Raw genomic sequence first — 21,316 nt, 5'->3', positions numbered from 1 at the left:
ATAGGATTCTCATCTGGTGGCACAGAGTATTAAACAATACTCTCCAGGATGCCAGTAATTTGGCTAAGTACAGAAAGTCCTTGTCTTCAGAAGAGCTTTTGAAAATACCTGTGTAAAATCATTGGCGGCTGTATTTCTTACAGTTCTAGGTTGGAACATTGAACTGAAATTTACTCTTAAGGACATAAAACACCTGAAGAGCCTCCCTTGGATAAGCACCGCCACACATTTTGCATAGAGCTCTTTCTGCGTATATGGATTCCACACGTGGGGTGTGTCATATAGTGGACAAGACAAATAAGCTTAGAAGATGTTCATGCTTCTACTTGTGAAACATAACGTTCAAGCCTAACAATTTCTGATAAACTTTTTCAGAGTCAGGTTTCAAACTTCTTACTTAGTCAGACTGTTTCATGAGTTACTCTTTTTTAGGCTAGACAGCTATATAAACGAAATCAACACAGTTGCTTCAGTCTGGTTGTTTTAATATGCAAAATGTATCTGAAACAACTTTTTCCATTGAATTTAAATTTGGTTTCATTTTTATGTTTTCAAAGGTAGCAAATATAAGGTTCTAAAAAAACCACAGGGCAGAGCAAATAGTGCTTTAATTTCAATAAACTTGCAGAGAGCTGTGCTGAAATCTTTGAAAAATAAAGCTGTAATTCATTAAGCCTGATGTTGTCGGTCTGGTTTCTTAAGGACATGGTGCTTATCCCTTTGTGGTGTCTCTGCTTGTATATACTGACTAGTAACTTTTAAACCCCCCAAGCCAACTCTGGCTAAAATCAGCAAAGGGGACAGGCATAGGAGGGTAATAAATTTTACTGTTTTTTACAAAATTCAACAACTGGTGAGGAAAAAAAAAGATTCCTAGCCCACTGTCCTCTTTTGAGCGAGGGGCTGAAGGGTGACCTGAACAGTCACCTGCTCAGGGGCTGGGTGGTCATCAGCCTGCCTCTGTCAGCAACCGGGCAGCCTTCATTCAGCCAAGGACTGGTAGGAGGAAGGGAAAGCTGGAGCAGTGCGGAGGGCCTGCTACAGACATGGGATGGGAACACCAGCCATGACCCACTAATGTTTTAGTCTCAGGGAATAAGATAATACAGGAGACAGGGCATCATTGTTTTAGCTGCTCATGAATAATAATTCTGGTGCATAAGTAGTTTCTTCAGTTTTGTTCACATGACAAGTTTATTCCAAAACAGGTGTATGGCAACATAAAACTACATGTTTATATTTCTATCCTAGAAGTGCTTTGGGTGAGACAGTTTCCTGGAATAATTATTTATGTAAAGCCTTATGTGTATGCAGTGTTTCAAGTTCTTGGATTTGTTCTGTTGCATGACAACACCTCTTGATTCTTTATTTTATTTGAAGAGGATTTAATGCACGCATCAGTAACAGATTATACATTCGAAGCTGAGCTACTTTTTCTTCCCTGTGCTGGAGAAGCACTGGACTGGAGTTCTGTCCACGCAGTTCTTCCTTCCCCTCACTGACCATGCATGGTTTATGTCTCAGCTACCGCTGTTTCACTGGATATAACTTATCCCTTCTGTGATTAGATTAACCCTTTTGCTGATACTGACTGCTGATACCAACAGAACCGTGTAAGCCTAAGCAAAACTGGAGCTAAGACAGAAAACCACTAACATGATTAAAATGAGATAGATAACAGGCTGGCTGTTACAAAAGATCCTACAATTATTTCTGCAAATACAACTAAAATGAAGTTAAAATATGCCCAGTATCAGACAAGGCCTGAAGTCCAATATGGATAATCATTATTATAAAACTTTAAGATCTGTTATTAGTACAAAACTGTTATAATCATTAAGATTATCGGCAGATGCCAAAGAGTGAAACAGCCTTTCTGCATCTCCCAGCATCAAAATCTGTTAGAATCTAGAAGTAAAGTTGAAGTTATCTGTTTGAAGGTATAAACGTTTTATCTTTATAGTGTTTATAATAGTTTTTCTAATGAACATTGTATCTTACCTCCAGCAGAAACTACAAATCAATTTCGCTGTTTTGCAAAATGCAAAATTCTGTCTCCAAAGATGAGTGATAAGAAATAATTCAAAACACAGTTTTACAATTTGAACCATAGAGAAGATAACAGATTTTCAAATATTGTAATGAAGTTCAACAGATGAACCAAGAGGAGAAAGTAAAAATTATGATATGCTGCTATTATTTAGAAGCACTCAAAAGGTGTAGTAGTATCTCAGCATTATTTTACCAAACACTGTATAGAGAGCAAATAAGAGCAGTCACACATTGATTCTTCTTTGTTGTTAGATAGGTGTAAGATGCTTTTTACATGTTATTTATCCCTAGTGGATGTTTTACATAAATATTTGTGTTAAACCGTTTTTGCCACTTTCAAAATTTTATCTACTTGTCATACAAATGACCTTTAAACTGGAAAAAGATGTTCCACAAAAACTTGTTATAATGAGGAGCTGGTTTGGAGTTTGTATCATCATATAGAATACATGCATCTTGTTTAAGTTGGAAGACTATCTGCTGCTTTAGTTCCTCTATGTTTCTGCAGTTATGTCTCCAGTTTTGCTAAACTCACACTGAAAATGCCTCTGTTAGAAACAGATTAAAAGTACAGGCTTAATTCTAACCTCAAATGATAAAGGAAGTGAATGCAACTTGTCTTCAGCTGGAGAAGAAAGTTCAGATGGTTGTAATTACTAAAGACCGCATGTCATTAGATGCAGGCACATAAATTAATTTCCTTGTATAATATAGTAATGCCACTACAGTTCTACACAAGCCCTAAGGTAATGGGCTCTAACACAAACAGAAATTCACACAGGAAATGATGGACAAATTACATAGGAGTTGAATGCATGTTTCAGTTGGAGAGTTCCTAAAACAATATATTTGTAATCCCCTTAAAGGGCTTAGGCATTTCCTAGCTGCGATGATCTAAACAGACAGAAAGAGTAAACATTCTTTGCTAACAGCATTATTAATAATTGCTATTTAAGGTGGTAATGTCAGGCAAACTGGAGATGTAGCGATGACCTTTAGCGCTAGAAAATGCTAATACCCACATATGCTGTTTAATCTGTGTGTTTAAAAGGCTAATGATCAACCTTATTATTTCATAGAGGAAAATGGACACTGGCTCTGGCAAAAATGCCTTGCTAAAGTTCATGCACTTCTGGTTTGTGAGAAGTCAGGAAGAAAACTCAATTCTCCCGAGATGCAGTCCTATGACCTATCCACTGGACCATGCTACTTCCCTGAATACTGTAGTTTTCAGAAAGCCCTGTATGAAGCCATTTTTCATAATTAAAAACAAACCAAACGTCACAGCAAATATTTCATATGTTAGAAGTTTCATCTGAGGGTCAAAATTAACCTTCCTAAATTACATATTTCCTCATGGATATTATTCCTAGGCTCTGAAAAGTAAAACTACAGCTCATTGAAAAATACACCCCAAGGAACAAGATACTTCATTAATTCCTTAAAGGTTAAGCATAATTGTTTTTAACTCCAGAAAAATCCTTCAACTAACTGGAGACTCTCTGATGTCAGCTCTTCCAGACTTGACATGAGAAAAAAGTTCTACATGCATGCAATTAATCTTATGTATTATCACCCCATATATTAATAATTTTCACCTCTTAGGGACTTGCACCCTTAAAATTATGCTAGCACAACTATATAGCATTTAAATTGTACTTGGCTTTGTATTTGTTGTTATAATTTATCTTAACCTAATTTATGGTATGATATAAAAAACTGGGATATACTGGGATTTCAATACATTTTAAATATTAATATAAGTATGTTCTGTTACATATATGTTAGTAGAATAATGAGAGTCCGATTCTGATTTGGAATTCTTGGAGCACAGCAATAAAAATAGATGAAATAAATACTGTACTTATCAAAGAGAAAGTAACGTGCCCGGTTTATTTTAAAACACTGACCTGAAATTTAAAAAATCACCGGTATTTAGCAAAGGAGAGTAAAAAGTAAGGTAATTAAGGTTTAATTAATTTAGTATATTTTTAAAGTTACAAACAAAATAGTAACATGTTAGCAATTAGCTTTGTATCTTGGATTCTTGCATCTTTAGTAATCCACATTAAATAATCAACTGGCATTACAGACCATAATAAATGGAGGAGTACTACAGAAACACTGTATGTCTTGGGGCAGGGTACTACGCTGTGCAGGGGTGATCCAGTACACACAAGTCCATGGCAACCTCAAACATTCTGAAGCCACCGTACCTGCAGGAATAGCTGCCACACTGAAATTTCATGAAACAGAAGGCAGGTTAAGATAAAAACAGAATTTCCGAAACCAGATGCAGTTGAAGCATTATAAAGACACGAGTGATAGAAATGCAAGAAAATATGGTTTCAATAGAGGATGGGGAATGATGTGATTGAGAATAGCCCTGCGGAGAAGGACTTGGGGGTGCTGGTTGATGAGAAGCTCAATATGCACTGGCAATGTGCACTCGCAGCCCAGAAGGCCCAACTGTATCCTGGGCTGCATCAAAAGAAGCATGGCCAGCAGGTTGAAGGAGGTGATTCTGCTCCTCTATTCCTCTCTTGTGAGACCTCACCTGAAATACTGTGTCCAGTTCTGGAATCCTCAACATAAGAAAAAGATGGAGCTGTTGGAACAGGCCCAGAGGAGGTCTACAAAGATGATCGGGGGGGCTGGAGCACCTCCCAAATGAGGACAGGCTGGGAGAGTTGGGGTTGTTCAGCCTAGAGAAGAGAAGGCTCAGAGGAGATCTTATAGTGACCTTCTAGTATCTGAAGGGGCTACAAGAAAGCTGGAGAGGGACTTTACAAGGGCTTCTAGTGATAGGACCAGGGCCTGGAGAGGGGAAGATTCATTCTAGACATAAGGAGGAGTTTCTTCACGATCACAGTTGTAAGGCAGTGGCACAGGTTGCCCAGGGAAGCTGTGGATGCCCCATCCCTGGGGGTGTTCCAGGCCAGGTTGGATGGGGCCTTGGGCAGCCTGATCCAGTGGGACTTGTCCCTGCCTATGGCAGGGGGGTTGGAACTGGATGATCTTTAAGGTCTCTTCCAACCCAAACTATTATATTATTCTATGATTTTCAGAATTCTAATTTTAATATCTGTTGGCTAATACTGTTAGATGAAAAAAATAATTGTGGTCTTCAAATTATATTTTTATTTATTAAAATGTCACAGTCACTCAGAATTTTTGTATGCATGCTTGTCTCAAAAATCAAAATAAAGAGAACCTATTTGTATATGCTTCAGTACGTACTGAATTAATTTAGCTGTCAAAATAATTACCTGATATGTGGCACTTACCTGCACTAATCTCTAAATAAAAAGTGGGCACACGTGGTAGAATGAGTTCACATATTTGTCGCTATAAAACATGTAAGGGAAATGATTCTGCTCCTGTGCTCAGCACTGGTGAGGCTGCACCTCGAATTCTGTTTTCAGTTCTGGGACCCTCACTGCAAGAAAGACATTGAGGTGCTGGAGTGTGTCCTTCTATGATGGAGTGACAACATCAGTGGACAAAGGAAGAGATACTGATGTCATCTACCAGGACTTTTGTAAAGCCTTTGACACAGGCCCCCACAACATCCTTCTCTCTGAATTGGGGAAATATGGATTTGATGGATGGACTGTTTGACAGATAAGGAATTGGTTGGATGGCTGCATCCAGAGGGTAGCAGTGAAGGACAAGTGGTGTCCCTCAGGGGTCCGTATTGAGACCAATACTGTTTAACATCTTTGTCAATGACACAGACAGTGGGATCCAGTGCACCCACAGCAAGTTTGCAGATAACACCAAGCTGAGTGGAGCAGCTGACACACTTAAGGGACTGGATGCCATCCAAAGGGACCTGGACAATCTTGAGGAGTGGGCCCATGTGAACCTCATGAAGTTCAACAAGGGCAAGTGCAAAGTCCTGCGCTTGGGTCAGGGCTATCCCCAGTATCAGCTGGGGGACAAAGGGATTGAGAGCAGCCCTGTGGAGGACTGGAAGGTACTGGTGGATGAAAAGCTGGACACGAGCCAGCAATGTGCACCCATAGCCCAGGTGGCCAACAGTATCCTGGGCTGCATCAAAAGAAGCATGGCCAGCAGGTTGAGGGAGGTGATTCTGCCCCTCTACTCTGTTCTGGTAAGACCCCTCCTGCAGTACTACATCCAGCTCTGGAGCCTTCAGCACAGGAAAGACAGGGACCAGCTGGAGCAAGTCCAGAGGAGGACCACAAAAATGGTCAGAGGAATGGAATGCCTCTGCTCTGAGGACGCACCAAGAGAGTGGGATTGTTCAGCCCAGAGAAGAGAAGGCTCTGGGGTCACCTCATTGGAGCCTTTCAACACTTAAAGGGGCTTCTAAGAAAGATGGGGACAGGCTTTTTAGCAGGGCCTGTTGCGATAGGACAAGGGGCAATGGTTTTAAATGAAAAGTAGGTAGATTCATACTAGAAATAAGGAAGAAATCTTTTACACTGAGTGTGTTGGAACAGTGGAACAGGTTGCCCAGAGAGCCGGTAGATGCCCCACCCCCAGAAACATTCAAGGTCAGGCTGGATGGGGCTCTGAGCAGAATGATCCAGTTGAAAATGTCCCTGCTCACTGCAGGGCAGGTTGCTAGATGACCTTTAGAGATCCCTTCCAACCCACACCATTCCATGGTTGTATGATATCGAGTAGGACAACGGCTGTGCACTAAAATTTAAAGGCTCACACCACCTCTAGAAGAAAATAAGAAAAGTTACTGGCCAGGTACGTTTGCTGTGTCTTCCTTGGACTTAGAAGGCACTGCTACAGGCTCGCAGTCTCTGCTCGCTTGCACTGCAGTCTGTCACTGCCCTTTCCGAGAACATTAATAGCTTTGAATATTAAAATACCACAGCTTTATTCTCCTGTCTCACCACCACCACAGCCATACTGGAAGGAACATAAAATTGTTCTCTTATCAAACTGCACATCTGATCATTATCTAAACTTTACTTGGTCCAATATTTGTCCTATAATGTTAAATGCTGCTGCTTTAAAAATCCTGATGAATTTCTGCTTCAGGGTATCTGCACTTCCCTGCTGAATGGTAAGTTTCCATTGTATAATTTGCCTCTCAGCTTCAAATACACTGGAATCCATTTGGATGAAAAGCCCCGAATGAGTAATAGCTATTAAAATTTCCAGACCAAAACAAAAACAAAACCCACATCAAGGCAGAGTTAGAGCTGAAAAGGAATATCAGTTACTTAAGGTATAAAGCGTAATGGCATATTGTATAAAGCATGTTATAAATTATCCCAAAAGTAAACATTCCAAAATCCCCAGGAAACTTGGGATTAAGAATAAAAACCTTAAAAGAAATCCAAACATCTTGAATTACTGAAATGCAGCATGAAGGCCTCCAAAACAAACTTAGCTCAGCCCTGCAGCAGCACCACGTTGTAAGCCAGCAATTATGATAAATACATTTTGGTATCTCTCGCCCTAAATTAGCTCAATGCATATTTCAGAGATGATTTTTCATTTTGTTCCTTTGCATGCAACAAGTGACTATGACAAGGAAGAGAAGATAAGCAGGAGACAAGTAATGGTATATATCCATACTATTATTTTCATACTGGAAGTGGTCATTACTTAAATACTTAGAAATATAAAATGTCCATTCTTAAGTGCAAAGCTACGAGCAAACTATTGTTGTATCGTGCATGAATGTCTCATCACTGTGAGAAGAAACCACTGGATCAGTAAAACTAAATCAGGAAAGACTCCATTAGATCCAGTAACTTGCTAAAAGATAAGCGAATGAGATTTAGATCCTTAAACACAGATATGAAAATCTGAGAAGCAAACTTCTTACAGTGCACAAGTTATCTACCTAAGCTAACTAAGTGGACAGAACTTTTCTAAGGAACAATAAGAAAAAGCGTAAGAGGAGATGAATGTTTGCAAAAAAATTCAAGCCCCAAAACACTCGCTCATTTTCAAAATTGTTTTATTGCAGTTGGATAATACAGATAAATACCTAAGAGCAAACCCAGTAAGTCACATTTATTTTTCTTCTGGAACAATTCTGCAAACTGGTTGTGTTTTATGAACAAAAAGTTGCACTGCATTTCAGAACATTTTGTTCTTTAAAACTGGTCAGACAGGTGGGAAATATTAAAGTACTACAATTTAAATGAATAATTTTCCACTCAAGCTTCATTTTGCAGATTGAACAAGTCCAAGTGAAAGAAACCATGACTTTTTCTGGTCTGGAGATGCATATCAGCTGATGATGCACTTCAAGCTGTATTAATTTGATTAAAAAGTTTATCCTTAATAACCTGAGACATCAATCCATGTATAGCTTCTATGGTGGTCTTGCAGCTGGAAAACAAGCATAAATTCAATGTTGGCCAAACACTGAACTGAACTGTCATTTTATTTGAAGATATTCAGCTGTTCTGGAAGTTCAGGGTGCCCATAACCCCATGAATCTTAACAACTGTCCAGAAAGGAAAAGTCACATGCAGCAGTTTAACCATTGCTGCCAATAGCTTTTTGTTACTGAAAAAGCAAACTGATGAGCACTATATACAGCAAGACCAATTCCAGAAAACTTCTGGCAATTTAGGACATCTTACATTTACAATAGCAAGTGAGCTCTGTGGTCATCTGAACCAAAAAAGTAAATTAAAAAAAAAAAGAAAAAAAACCCTGGTGAAATGGAGCTACCAGCTGTTAACAACACTTGAAGGCTCTTCCTGTTCTCTCCCTTATCTCCTTTGCCCAATCCCAGGACAGCAACCACAGCTCCTCTGAGAAACTTTACAGAGAACATTAAAAGAAGAGTTTATCCGTTATTAGGCAAAATATATAACGTGCAAAACCCACAAAGCGCTGAGGGGGCTCCCTATTGATGCAAGTTTCATCGAGTGTGCCTGGCTCAGGGGGACATAGTGTCAAATTAACAGATAAAAAGATCTCAAACCAGAATATAGAGACACAGAAGGTGTAGCACCCTTGAAGGCATGGAGAATAGGCACAAACTGCTACTACATAGACCACGTGTGAGTACCTTTATGCTGATGTCTTACAACATTGTTTTATTCTAAAGCAGGTACACCCAATAATCCCTTGGCAAACTTTGCAACCTGCAAGTTTAATACCTGCAAGTAATTTAGGTACCACTGAATCAACTGTGCTGGTGTTTGTACAAATCTACTGTCTTTTGGCTTTCTGTAGGGAAGATTACTAGTTGAAGAAAAACATGCCAGTATTACAAACCATTTTGGGAACTACAGTAGCCTCTGTTACACAGGAAGGCAGAACTGATGACGACGACAATCCCTTCCAGTCTTACAACTTATAAACTAAGTACTGATGATGACTAAATAAAAACAAAAAGTAAAAATCTCTAGAAGTGCTGCAATAAATAATACTGTAGGATGATCAGAGAAAGTTATTTCTTGAATAACAGTAACCACGTCAGGGTAATGTGAAAATAAAATGTGAGCAGTATTATGGGACACCAAACAGGGATCAGAATCAAAGCAAATTTGTCAGAAACGTCATCCTTCTCATGTCTTTAAAGCACTGCGATTTAACTGTTTCACTAAAGGAACTGGGAGGTATCACTTAACCTGGCTTTTGTGAGTTAGCAACAGAGTTAACCCCATTGCAAATGCATTCTGCAACTAGAATAGTCTAAACGGGTATTAACTTCTATAACGTCAACCCCCAACTCAATAATGTTTGTAAGAGCTATTAACTTTCCTTAACAAGGAAACAAACACACAGAAGACACTAGCAAAACAGCAACTCTGATTCTATTTTGCAGAGACCATATGACAGCTGCAGCTATTCCCCCATTGTGTTCCTTTAACAATAAACTATAAGCCAAAGTTGAATTTATTTCAGAAACAAAGACTGAAAAGCCATTGCAGGTTTCATAAAGGCAAGATTTTCTTAAACTTTCAAAGGTAACTAATGGTATTTGGAGTATCTCCATCCTGTACATACTCTAATTGTTCTGATCGATAATCTTGGTACGTTACAATTTTATTGCTAGGTTACAACTAAAGGTAGGATAAAAGTTTAAAACAAAGTAACACCTTTTTACAGGAAAGAATACAAGTACACATTGTCTTACCTGTCTCTCGTTGCTTTTGCAAGTTTGTCTTCTGATTTCTTATCATGAGTCTCTAAACCCAGCATAAAACTGCCTCTTCCAAGCTGAGCTTCAGACTGTTCTAATTTTTCAGACAAATCAAAGACTTGGCCAGTGGTGTAGTCGGCATTCTTAACCAAAAGAAGTCAACAAACATATTGAATTCTAAGCTAAAAATTCAAGCATTTATACACAAAAACCCCCAAAATCTGAAGAGAGCCAAAATCTGTAAAGAGCCTGACTGTAGTACAGGACATTTTAACCCATGTGTGCAATTGGAGTGATACAGAACATGCACTGCACACAAGCGATGGTGGAGAGAACAGAAGCTGAACATCTAAAAAATGCTCAATGCCTAAAGCCTGAAACAGGCACTCTTCATTACTTTTTGCCCGAAGTTATAAGAGAGTAAGTAAAACTCAGTTGCTTTTGTCTGTAAGAAAAGGTATAAAATTGAGAAAAGGTTTAAAATTGGCTTTTGCAGAAGGAAGGTTTTGATGTTGAGCTGTTACATTGAAGGTCTACCTGCAGTACTTCTGTTGCAACCTTGTTTTAACAGTTCCATTGGATTTTAGGCATTTTTAAATCTTTTTTTAAGTCTTTACTTATTCAATGCCATTACTGTAAGGCATCCTATTCATTGCAGTGCTGTAAAGGGACACAAAGTTAAAAGGTGTTTAAGACAAAACTTATGTTTAATTTTACCAAGTTCTCTATGCACTTCAGTTATTCCCACCTTCTACTTTTACAAAGCAGATAAGGAACATTTTAGTATTTATGATGAGGAAAACCTTCCTTTCTTGTTTAATCTGATAAATAGATTCTACATCTACAAGTGTCCAATTAAGTGTTTTACAGTGGAGGGCCTGCCTTTCAGCACTGATGAAGTGCAATATATGTGCATGATAGGATACTATGGTACTTACAGTAAGCAAACTAGAAGAACTGAGAGTGTTCACCCAGTACTTGTTCCACAAAAGCTCCAGCAATTTACGATCCAAAGATGATTTAAAGTACGAGACTTCTAAAGCGTAATACCTTTAAAAACAAACATACACACAAAATAAGCTTCCATCTAAAGAGATTTCATTTGGTTGTGACACCTGAAGTACAGACATCTCAAGAAATCCCTATCAATGGCAAATATCTTCAAAAATTCAAAGCACTGAACAATAAAAAAGTTACATCCAGTTCCAATTCTAGCTCTAAAAGATTTTCCATAACTCTTTTGTGTATAGCTTTAATACAGGTATACACAAACCCACACATATTCCTCTGTTCTATTTAATTATTCTCTTAGCAACTTCTTGTGCAATGCAACGATGCCTTGTTCCATGCTTGGGATCTTCAACACTGTAATAACTGTTACATGACTGCAGGTGTACATATATCACCTCTAATTAAATTAAAAGCATTTGACAGCAGTAAATGTTACAAACAGGCAAACAACCTTATGTTCTACCACACCTATTTCAAAAGCAAGATAATGCTACAGAATTCATAAGACATGATAAAGCAGACAGAAAGCTGAGCTACACAAAGTCTTTAGTGTAAGGGATTTACAGCAACATTAAAGAGCCATACTAAACTTTATTTTGATCAGCAAATTCTTGATTCAGTTTATCAGTAATCCTATTATCTCTTGATTTCTCTGGAGAGTAAGTTTTGCATTTCTGTAAGAATTTTCATCTCGGATAACAATGCTTTAAAATCTACTCACAGACCACACTAATATTTCTGTGACAGAACAAATACTCTTTATTTCACATACGCTAAGCAAAATGAGGTACTAATCAGTTCAAAATCAGAAATCCAAATTGTTTGAGAAATAGTGTAATAAACTTACTTAAAAAGACTAAGTGGAATCAGTTTCACATCTGGCGCTGAACGCCAATTAAAGGAGAGAAGTTGGACTAAGATTATCCAGAGTGCTACTATGAAGCATTTAGTAGTCGCTAGCATTCCAAACAGACAGAATCACTAATGGTCTAGAGCATGTGGCTTACAAGGAGCAGCTGAAGGAACCAGGGTTGTTTAATCTGGAAAAAAGGAGCTGAGGGAGACCTTATCGCTCTCTACAACTCCCTGGAAGGTTATGGTGAGGTGGGCATCGGTCTCCTCTCCCAAGGAACAAGTGACAGGACAAGAGGAAGTGGCCTCAAGTTGTGCCAGGGGAGGTTTAAATTGGATATTATGAAAAATTACTTCACTGAAAGGGTTGCCAAGCACTGGAAAAGGCTGCCCAGGGAAGTGGTGGAGCCACTATCACCAAAGGTATTTAAAAGATGGGTAGATGTGGTGTGTACAGACATGGTTTAGTCATGGACTTGGCAGTGTTAGATTAAGGGTTTTAGCGTTTTTAGTGTTACATTAAGGGTTTTAGTGTTTTTAGGTTTAAGTGTTAGATTAAGGGTCTTAAAGGTATTTCCCAAACTAACCAATGATTCTCCAGTTTCATGATTGTTACTCAAGTTCTCTACACTTTTAGTCTGATTACCTATACTACTGAAAGGACACCACCACTCCAGTCTTTCGTATTATTAGTAATTCAGCAACCTGACTAATTTCCAGTTTTAATTGCCTTTCTTTGCCTAACTGCTGTTTCCGTCTAGAGAGACTGGAAAACATTGCCTTGGTTTGTATGGAAAGAAATGGCTTGTACAAGAAGCCAGCTTCCTGAGATGAAGGTTATAACAGTAACTATGAAACACTTCCAACCTAAACCAACCCCACCAAATGAACTCTCCCAAACTGACCACCTCTAAAAAAGAAAGGATAACACGCATCCTCCTTTCATGTTTAAAAGCACAGATTTATGGACAAGGTCACGCTTAAAAGTACTACTCTGAAATGACAAGAACATCACAACTCTACAAAGATTTCTGTGTAGCTATGTTGTGGATTTTTCCTCAAACTGGATAGGAAGACCGATTCCTAATTGTTTTAATTTCTTCAGCTCTTCAGAGTCAGACTCCGCATGCAACTACAAATGCACCAAAGAACAGACATCCATGCACCAAAACCACAAAAAAACCACAGAACAGTCTGCAGGACACACTGGTGTCAAGGAGACCTTCAAGTACTCTGCACAGAGAGGCTTAAGCTGTAGTATTTGTCAAACATAGGAAGGTAAAATTGAAACCAGGCTGCTACTGAAAAAAGTGGTCCCATCTTTCCTTAGCTGCTCTTCGCAAAGACCATGTCTCCAACATCTGCCTCTACTTTCCACCCCACCTTTGCTTAACCAGCAAGAACGTGTGCGCAGCCATGAGTTGGATTGGATCAGGGGACTGACTTGGCAAAACAAATGCCTTGCCAAAAAAGTAAAGATAGGCATGAAGTGAGGAACACGTGGCTGGGGACAGAACAGTTAAGAACAGTTAAAACTAAATTAGCTTTTTACTTTCCAGTTATTCTTCCTGTTGCTGGTGTTATCCTCAAAGCAATCCGCTTTCCAATCCTACCCACACAGAAACAACTTTAACATGCTCAGCGACACAGGAAAAAAAGAGGGACAACACTCACCACTACTCAGAGGAGCAGACACATTGCAGTCCCCCTAGCCCTGCTGACCTGTTCTTCCCTCCCCTAAGAAAGCATCACTACTTAAGGGAGTTCAGAATCACTTGCTAAAGCTTTTGACCTTTAAGCTTTAGGTTCATCTTCAACTTCGTAACAGTTCTCCCTTAAAATATTACCTGATAACTGACAATAAGATTTGTCCACAAAACCAACAGTGCTAAAGCAATAAAGAACTTCAAGATTCGAAGCACTCCAAGAAATGTACTTTACTGTACTGAATCACTGATCTAAACACCAAAATGGACAATAGTTAGTAGTTTTGACGTTACTTACTGTTTACAATGTACACCAAAGTCTTCTATTTTATTAAGTGGAATAGTCTGGTACTCAGAGGGACCTTCATCTGGAGGTTTATAGCCCTAAAAATGCAACAAAGGGCAAAGACAACACAGTAATTTTGGGTCTTTTTAAAATGCCTTAACTCTTTGAAAACACTTCACAAAAATTCTAGTTGATGCAATTCTGCATTATTTTTCCTAAGGAAAACAAAATTTCCTCCGGTAGCCTGAAATATGGAATTTTCTTGGATCTCAGATTTATGGTTGGCTTTACTAGCAGTCATTATATTTACAGGTCTATCAAAAAGCACGTTGGGAGCAAACACGTGGTCACAGTTGAGATTTTTTAAACAAGTAAGATGGCAAGCTATGATTTGATCATTTCCTAGAGAGAAGAAAGTGAGTTTCTTCTAAGATAATATTTCTCTACCTATTTTTGGAAGTGATTTCAAGTCTCTTTTGAGAGAAGTCAGGAGGCATGAGAAGAGAAGAAACATCCATGCCTTGTGTGTGCCTTAGAAATACCTAAAACTTCAGTTACTTATTTGGCCAAGATGGTGCTGCTCACAGCTACTGACTAGGCAAGAACTGCCCACAGACAACTGTCAGGACTCCCTAAAAATACACTTCTAATATGAATTTTCTAGATACAATTTGGTTTTCAGGTGCAGGATTCTTCTCGCCGCTCAAAATTCTGAAAGCATTTATGAAGTAGTTTTGCCTAGAGAAGTGAATATTCTTAGAATAGCGTGTGATTCAGGAGAAGATCTCTTGTGTATTTGTCAACACAAAAATAATGCCTGAATGCAACTGGGAACCTCTCAGGTACATTTTTGTTAATTATGATTTTACCGAATATCAATCCGAAGCTCTTCATGAATCAATAATAACTGAGAATTTGAAGGATAGACCTGAACTTTATTTAATTTCAAACTAGTAGCACATTTATTCTCTGCCATAAGTATAAACAAAAGACTGCATCTGGGGACCTAGATCTCCAATACTTATGTGATTTCCTAGTTTTTAGCCTAACCCTTCCATGATGTTTAATTCTTTTTTTTTTTCCACAGTATTTTGCAAAGATTCATAATATCTATTTGAAATAGTCAAGTCGATAGTCTTGTTTTTCTAAAATGAAAAGCAGATGACAACATAAAACCCACCCTATTAACATTTGGATTTAGGTCTAAAAAATGATAAAGAATTAGCATAACTACTACGATGAATTCTCCATAAAATTATATCCATTAAAAAATGGTTATACTGAACTATTTAATTTTAGGACAGCTCCACTATCTAGACAGTCTATTTGACTTAACACTGCCAAAAAAAAAATCTATGAAAAACAAACTAGAAATCAACCTTTGTAAATGTAACCAATATCTAAAGACAGGCAATAACCACTGAATCATCATGTCTTTCTTTCAGGATAAGCAATGACACGCAGTACAGCACAGCAGATCGAACTGTCAGCCAATCAAACTGCAGTAATCTTTAGGATCAATTCATTTGTCATTGAAAGACAGTTTAGTGATCAAGCTCTAGATAAGTTCAACTATTTACCTTAGGATATGTCCTAAATGCTCCAAGATTTACTTTTCCTGCAGATATTGTTCTTGTTGGATCAATCTGTAGAAATACGGGTAATGCTTGTTATATACATTTCATAAATTATTACAGGCATAAATTAACTCTACAGTAATTGTGTTTCTGAAACATAATTAGTGCAAGTTGTGTTAGTTTTGTCATAAACAATACTTTCAGTTGACATCTGTTGGTATGGGACTCTAAAAGGATGGGAATATCAATAACTTTCTATGGCCCATTTTTTCCAAACTAATTTTCCTTGTTTCCCAATACTTTAAAGAAATTGCACTTAAGAGCTATCAATAAAATACCATAATTAAAAAACCCCTGCATTTTAATCTTATAACCACTAGAGATAAGAAATAGTATTATGTGTTATTTTGGTGGTAAATACAGGAAACTAATGAAGGAATCTCCTCGCGAGTGTATTTACTAATGCCATGTGTAACTTTAAAAGTAATTAAAAAAAAAAAAAAAAAGCAGCCCTAAGGAAAGTGTTATGAACCTATGAAACTATGTCTTAACATATGAGAACACATATGGTCAAAACACTTAAGGGTGATTTATGCTTTTTTTAATGCAATTCTTCCATCAAAGCTATATTCCCTCCTTCTGACTAGTGTCAGCCTTTTTTCCTTTATTTTGCTCACCAGCAATAGTTATACAAGTAGTACCTAAAATAAGGTTTTACCTTTGATTTCAGATGTGATGCAAAGCCTGAAAGACCCTGAAGGGCCTGAAGAGTTTATTCAGATTTTTTTCTTCAAAGACAGATTCCCTAGTGCCTTTTACCTCGTACTATGCCACTCATTTATTCTAGAAGGCATTCTAGCTGCCAAGCAACAGAACTCTATGAACACGCTTTGCTGTATCTCAACAGAAGAATCAACAAAGAGAACAAAAGAAACATAGTTTTCTTTTATTGCAGGAGGCTGAATATGGATTGCTCAATACACTTTTTTTTTTCAAAAGTACCAAGTCGAGTGTAATGTATGGATTTGTACATAGCTACCACGCTTGGAACAATGAAGTGAAAACAGCCTGGGTAAGTAATGCTACTGGCTGGATGGCATAGGGGCAACAAAGCAAAAGGAGCAATACCAATCTAGAATTTGTATCCAACACTTCCATCGTGCAAAATACACGCTCCTAAGTTGTTAGCAGGCAGAAATCTATATAAATTATTCCCCCCTCAACATAGTTTGCTATAAGGTTTTATCAGCTATTGGGCAGTACTTACAACCACTGCTACAAAGGGTTCTTGAAATTGCTGATTGAGCATCTGAGTGCTGACGTCGATCCCAGAGAGCCAGCAGCCGTATCCAGGGTGACTGTGATACCAGCCAATTGCATTTTCTAGGCGACCAACCTAAGAGCCGTGAAGGAAAACAAACCCAGCGTTAACCTCCACTCTGCAAGGACCAGCTGCCCTCTGCTGGGCCTCTCGGCACACTGCAGTACGGGGGGAGGATTAAAAGGAACACTGGCAGCCTTTGATGCCAACTTACCAACACTAAACTAAATACTAAACATACATCTTATTTTGCTGAGCTATTTCTAGAAACCATACAAACTGTAGTATTAACACTTCCTGTTAGAGCTGCTACCACGGAACAAAGGACTTCAAGGAGGCAGGAGCTCCTTCAATGACAGCTGAAGTACCGAAGAGATTCCACATGGTGAGATAGTAACCAAGAAGGAACTCTTCAGTGTGGAAGGGAAATTTCTTAGGAGGCTATGACATAAGTATATATCATCTCCTATCACGTATGGTTTGTCAGTAGAGAATAAGTATTCATTATTTAGGACAGTAACACATCTCAGAGACATAGAGAAAGATTATTACTAGGTATAAAAAATAACTTCAAAAAGGCATGTTTCCAAACACCAGAAATTATTGCCGGAGCCTGTTGTGAGAGCTAAAAGATGACTTTTTCAGATCTTCAGGATCAGAAAAAAAATCAAAATACGAGTTTCTGAATAACATCCCTAGCTACCTCTACAGACACTGGAAGAAAAACAAACCAACAACAAAAAACGAACAAACACCTGTTGCACACAATTTCATAATCTTCTCTCAGGAAATGCTTACTGGCTGCTCCATACCGAGTTGAAAAATTCTGGTATGACCCTACATGCCAGTTCTTAATAGAGTTCTGTTTGGATGCATTACCTGCTTGGTTTTGCTGAAGACTGAACACGTCAGGAAGGTTACATCAGAAAAATGTTAAGGAGAGACAGAATACTCAAACTGCCTCCTGAATGGAACGCTGATTTATATTTTCTTTACATCTCCCATAATAGTGAAATTGAAAGCAACAAAGCACTAAAGAACGTGTTATTTTTCAAAACCAAATAACACATTTTGACTGTATTAATACCAGATCCTGCCCACAGACAAGCAAATAACTGGAACACTGGCATCCGTAAAGTGCTTATGCAGGGGAATATACCAACTTGTGATCTAATATTAAAAAGAGTTATTGCAAGAACAACTGCTCACCAAAATAAAACGTGGGACAAGCCAGTAGGCAAACTCTGCCAGAGCACCAGTAAAAGTGAGTTATTATATTTGCAAACAAGTTCATTTTCAAAATCTTGAGAACAAAACTGTACAATATAAACAACCAGAAAAAATGTTACATATACTATAAGCACTCCTACATAAACCTGGACCATTTTAAACATAAAATGTACTAAAGGTATGTAACTCCCCTCTTAATTTATGCTGTATACTTACTATTTCGAAAGCCATTATGTCTACCTAAGAACTGAATAGTATGAATATATCTTTACAGACATCTAAAAGACATCTTTTACAGTTCCCTGCTTTTCTGCAACAACACTATTAGCACCATGACAATAATAGCTTCCAGGTAAAAGAAATTAGATTAAATAAATTATTTCTAAACATTCTCATAAACAAGGCTGAATTATTAAAAGAAAGTCCCAGTATACACCTACTTCTGGATTATGTTTACTCTTTTCTGACAGCTTCACACCTATTTAAATCTCTCTTAAATGTATGTATAAAAGACTATGAATGTAAGTGCAACCCTTCAATATAACCCAAATACTGCTGTTATCTCCAGTGAATAAGTAACAGACCTCATATTTTAGCTGGTTTAAAGTACGCCAAGGACTAAAGAAAAATCAAAGGATAAGCTGGGCCTCAAAACTATCTGAGTTTGAACAGAGAGTTATTTCCACGCTTATTGGTTGCATAGGGTTGCACTCTATTGGAAGAAGCACGTCAGCAGGAGCTCTGATGCATTGTGCTGGTTTCTATGTTAGCCATAGGGTAGATTCATATTTCTGATATTTCTGTTACGTATGTGAGAATTGTTCTGCAGTCAGGCCTAGTACAACATAGATCTCTGAATACAGGGTGACAAAGAGAAGGAACATACGCCTGAGTCAGTTCATCTAAATTCCCTATTATAAATATGAAAAATAAAGTTGCAGTTAAACGTACTTATTTCTTCATTAGCATTTTCTTCACAAATGTCTTTTGTTTATTTTTATGGAAAACAGCAGCATGGCCACGCAGTAAGGTTTCAGAGAGCAAGAAGGTAAGAATAAATGTCGCATTCCTGATTTAGAAATAGTATCTCTGACACACACATATATTGTATTTAATTTTGCATACTGTTTTTAGAAGCACGTATTATATCAGCTATTTTAGAAATAGCTTGTTCCCTCCTTGTGCCAGCCACAAGCCACCAGCTGCAGCAACAAAAACACTTCCCGAGCAGTGAAAATAATTTATAAAGGAAAGGAGCTGATGACCTATTGAAAGGCATAGAAATATATATGTGAAAATGCTTAAAGGGCCTCTTCTGACACAGTTCTTCCCTGTACAGTTAAAAAAGGGTGTAAAGGTAGCACTTTGGGATGCTGTCTAGTAGGCATGGTGGTGTTAGGCTGATGGTTGGACTGAATGATCTTAGAGGCCTTTCCCTACCTTGATGATTCTAAGAAATAGGGCCACTGGAGCAGCCACCTTATCGCTGTTGGAGCTGGGGAAGCCTGCATCCCCCAGCACATGTTCATGTGCTATTAGCTTCTGAGATCCCCAGCCTCACTGTGGGGTGAGAGCAACACCTCCTCCCGCTGCTCCTCACCTGCTTGGCATTCTCAATGTATGCAGCCATGTACTCATAGGCAGCCGCTTGCGCGTTGACGCGTGTCTCGGTGCCCTCCACTGGCAGGGCGAAGCTGTCCATGATGATCATGGTTTCCCCGTCCACCTTGCCCAGCATTAGCCCCATCACTTCCAGGTTGCCCCCCGACCTGGCGTGCATCACCATCTTCAATAGGGCCAGCGCTGAGATCTTGCAGTACTTGAAGTAATGGTGGCTGTAAGGGAGAGGAATGTTTCAGTTTTGGGGCCTTCACTGCAAGAAACACAGTGAGGTGCTAGAGTGTGTCCAGAGAAGGGCAATAAAGCTGGTGAAGGGGCTGGAGAACAAGTCCAATGAGGAGCGGCTGAGGGAACTGAGGTTGTGTAGCCTGGAAAAACAGGAGGCTTTATCATGTAAAGCAATGTTTACTGCGTTCCTTTTCATGCTTTCCCTGTTTGCTCAAGAAAACAGGGCACAACATTTTAAACCAGCATGTATAAGTAGACAGATTTCATTTGTTCTATGCTGCAATACCAAAATGACACCAGGAAAACTGGAAAAACAGCAATTCCCATACATATAAAACTGCAGCAAGGGCGGCAGGGGAGGAAGTTGCTTTAAAAAAACAACTGTATGCCACGTTTAGAGATGGTACTTACAGATCATATGGACACTTAATTGTGCCATTAGGAAATATTTTCCCAGAGCTTCCCTTCAACTTCCTAAGCTCTGGGAACAGTCAGGACTGGATTCTCTACTCCTGTGAGGGGCATTTAGAACAAGCTCTTGCTGTCACAGACATACTTCCTTAGAGTCTGGAGAAGAAGTCTTGGGAGGAGTGGCTGGGGGAACTGGGATTGTTTAGCCCGGAGAAGAGGAGGTTGGTAGGAGAACTTATCGCTCTCTACAACTGCCTGAAATGAGGTTGTGGCAAGGTGGGTGCTGGTCTCTACCAAGTGACAGGTGAGAGAATGAGAGAAATAGGCTTATGCATATCAGAAAAATTTCATTACTGAAAGAGGGGTGAGGCACTGGCAGAAGCTGCTCAGGGAAGTGGTAGAGTCACCATCCCTGGAGATGTTTAGAAGGCGGGTGGACAAGGTGCTCAGGGATCTGGCCTAGTAGCGGACAGGTACGGCTGGACTCGATCTCTTTTCCGACCAAGCAATTTTATGATTCTGTAGCCCCGAGACTCGGGCTCCGCCTCGGGCTCAGGTTCGGCCCCGTCCCCCCGCCCCGTCCCCGCTCTTGCTCACTCCTTGGTCCAGGGCTTGGCCGCCAGGATCTCCTGCTGCTGCTTGCGGTCGTACTTGTAGATCTCATCGATGCTCTGCGCCTCCTGCATGTTGTTCGCAAGCTCCCACGTCTTCTGCGCCATCCCGCTCCCTGAGGCGCCGCTCCCCACCGCCGCCATCGCCGCGCGGGCCTCGCTACGGGGCCGCGGCCGGACGGCGCTGCGCCTCCCTGCGGCGGCACCGGGCTCTGCGCCGCGGGGCGGCCTGCGCAGAGTGCGTTGCTTACGGCAGCGCGCTGCGTACGGGGCGGGGCCGCGCAGAGCGCGCTGCTGACGGTAAAGC

General features: G+C 39.4%; 1 protein-coding gene across 1 annotated transcript; it reads right to left on the bottom strand.

Moving 5' to 3' along the window:
• Positions 1-7,991: 7,991 nt before the first annotated feature.
• On the bottom strand, positions 7,992-21,298 carry COPS5 (COP9 signalosome subunit 5). The gene is made up of 8 exons (XM_054059841.1): positions 20,996-21,298; positions 19,740-19,974; positions 16,856-16,984; positions 15,592-15,657; positions 14,024-14,109; positions 11,095-11,206; positions 10,151-10,299; positions 7,992-8,385 (listed from the first exon to the last, which is right to left on the bottom strand). Exons 1-8 carry the CDS (start codon positions 21,151-21,153, stop codon positions 8,301-8,303), a joined length of 1,020 nt encoding a protein of 339 aa, XP_053915816.1. The 5' UTR covers positions 21,154-21,298; the 3' UTR covers positions 7,992-8,300.
• Positions 21,299-21,316: the final 18 nt, after the last annotated feature.

This window comes from Cuculus canorus, chromosome 2 (genome assembly GCF_017976375.1).
Source record: "Cuculus canorus isolate bCucCan1 chromosome 2, bCucCan1.pri, whole genome shotgun sequence".
Taxonomy (NCBI): Eukaryota; Metazoa; Chordata; class Aves; order Cuculiformes; family Cuculidae; genus Cuculus; species Cuculus canorus.
The sequence above is the reverse complement of the archived record's forward strand: the minus strand, read 5'-3'. Positions and strand labels throughout refer to the sequence as shown.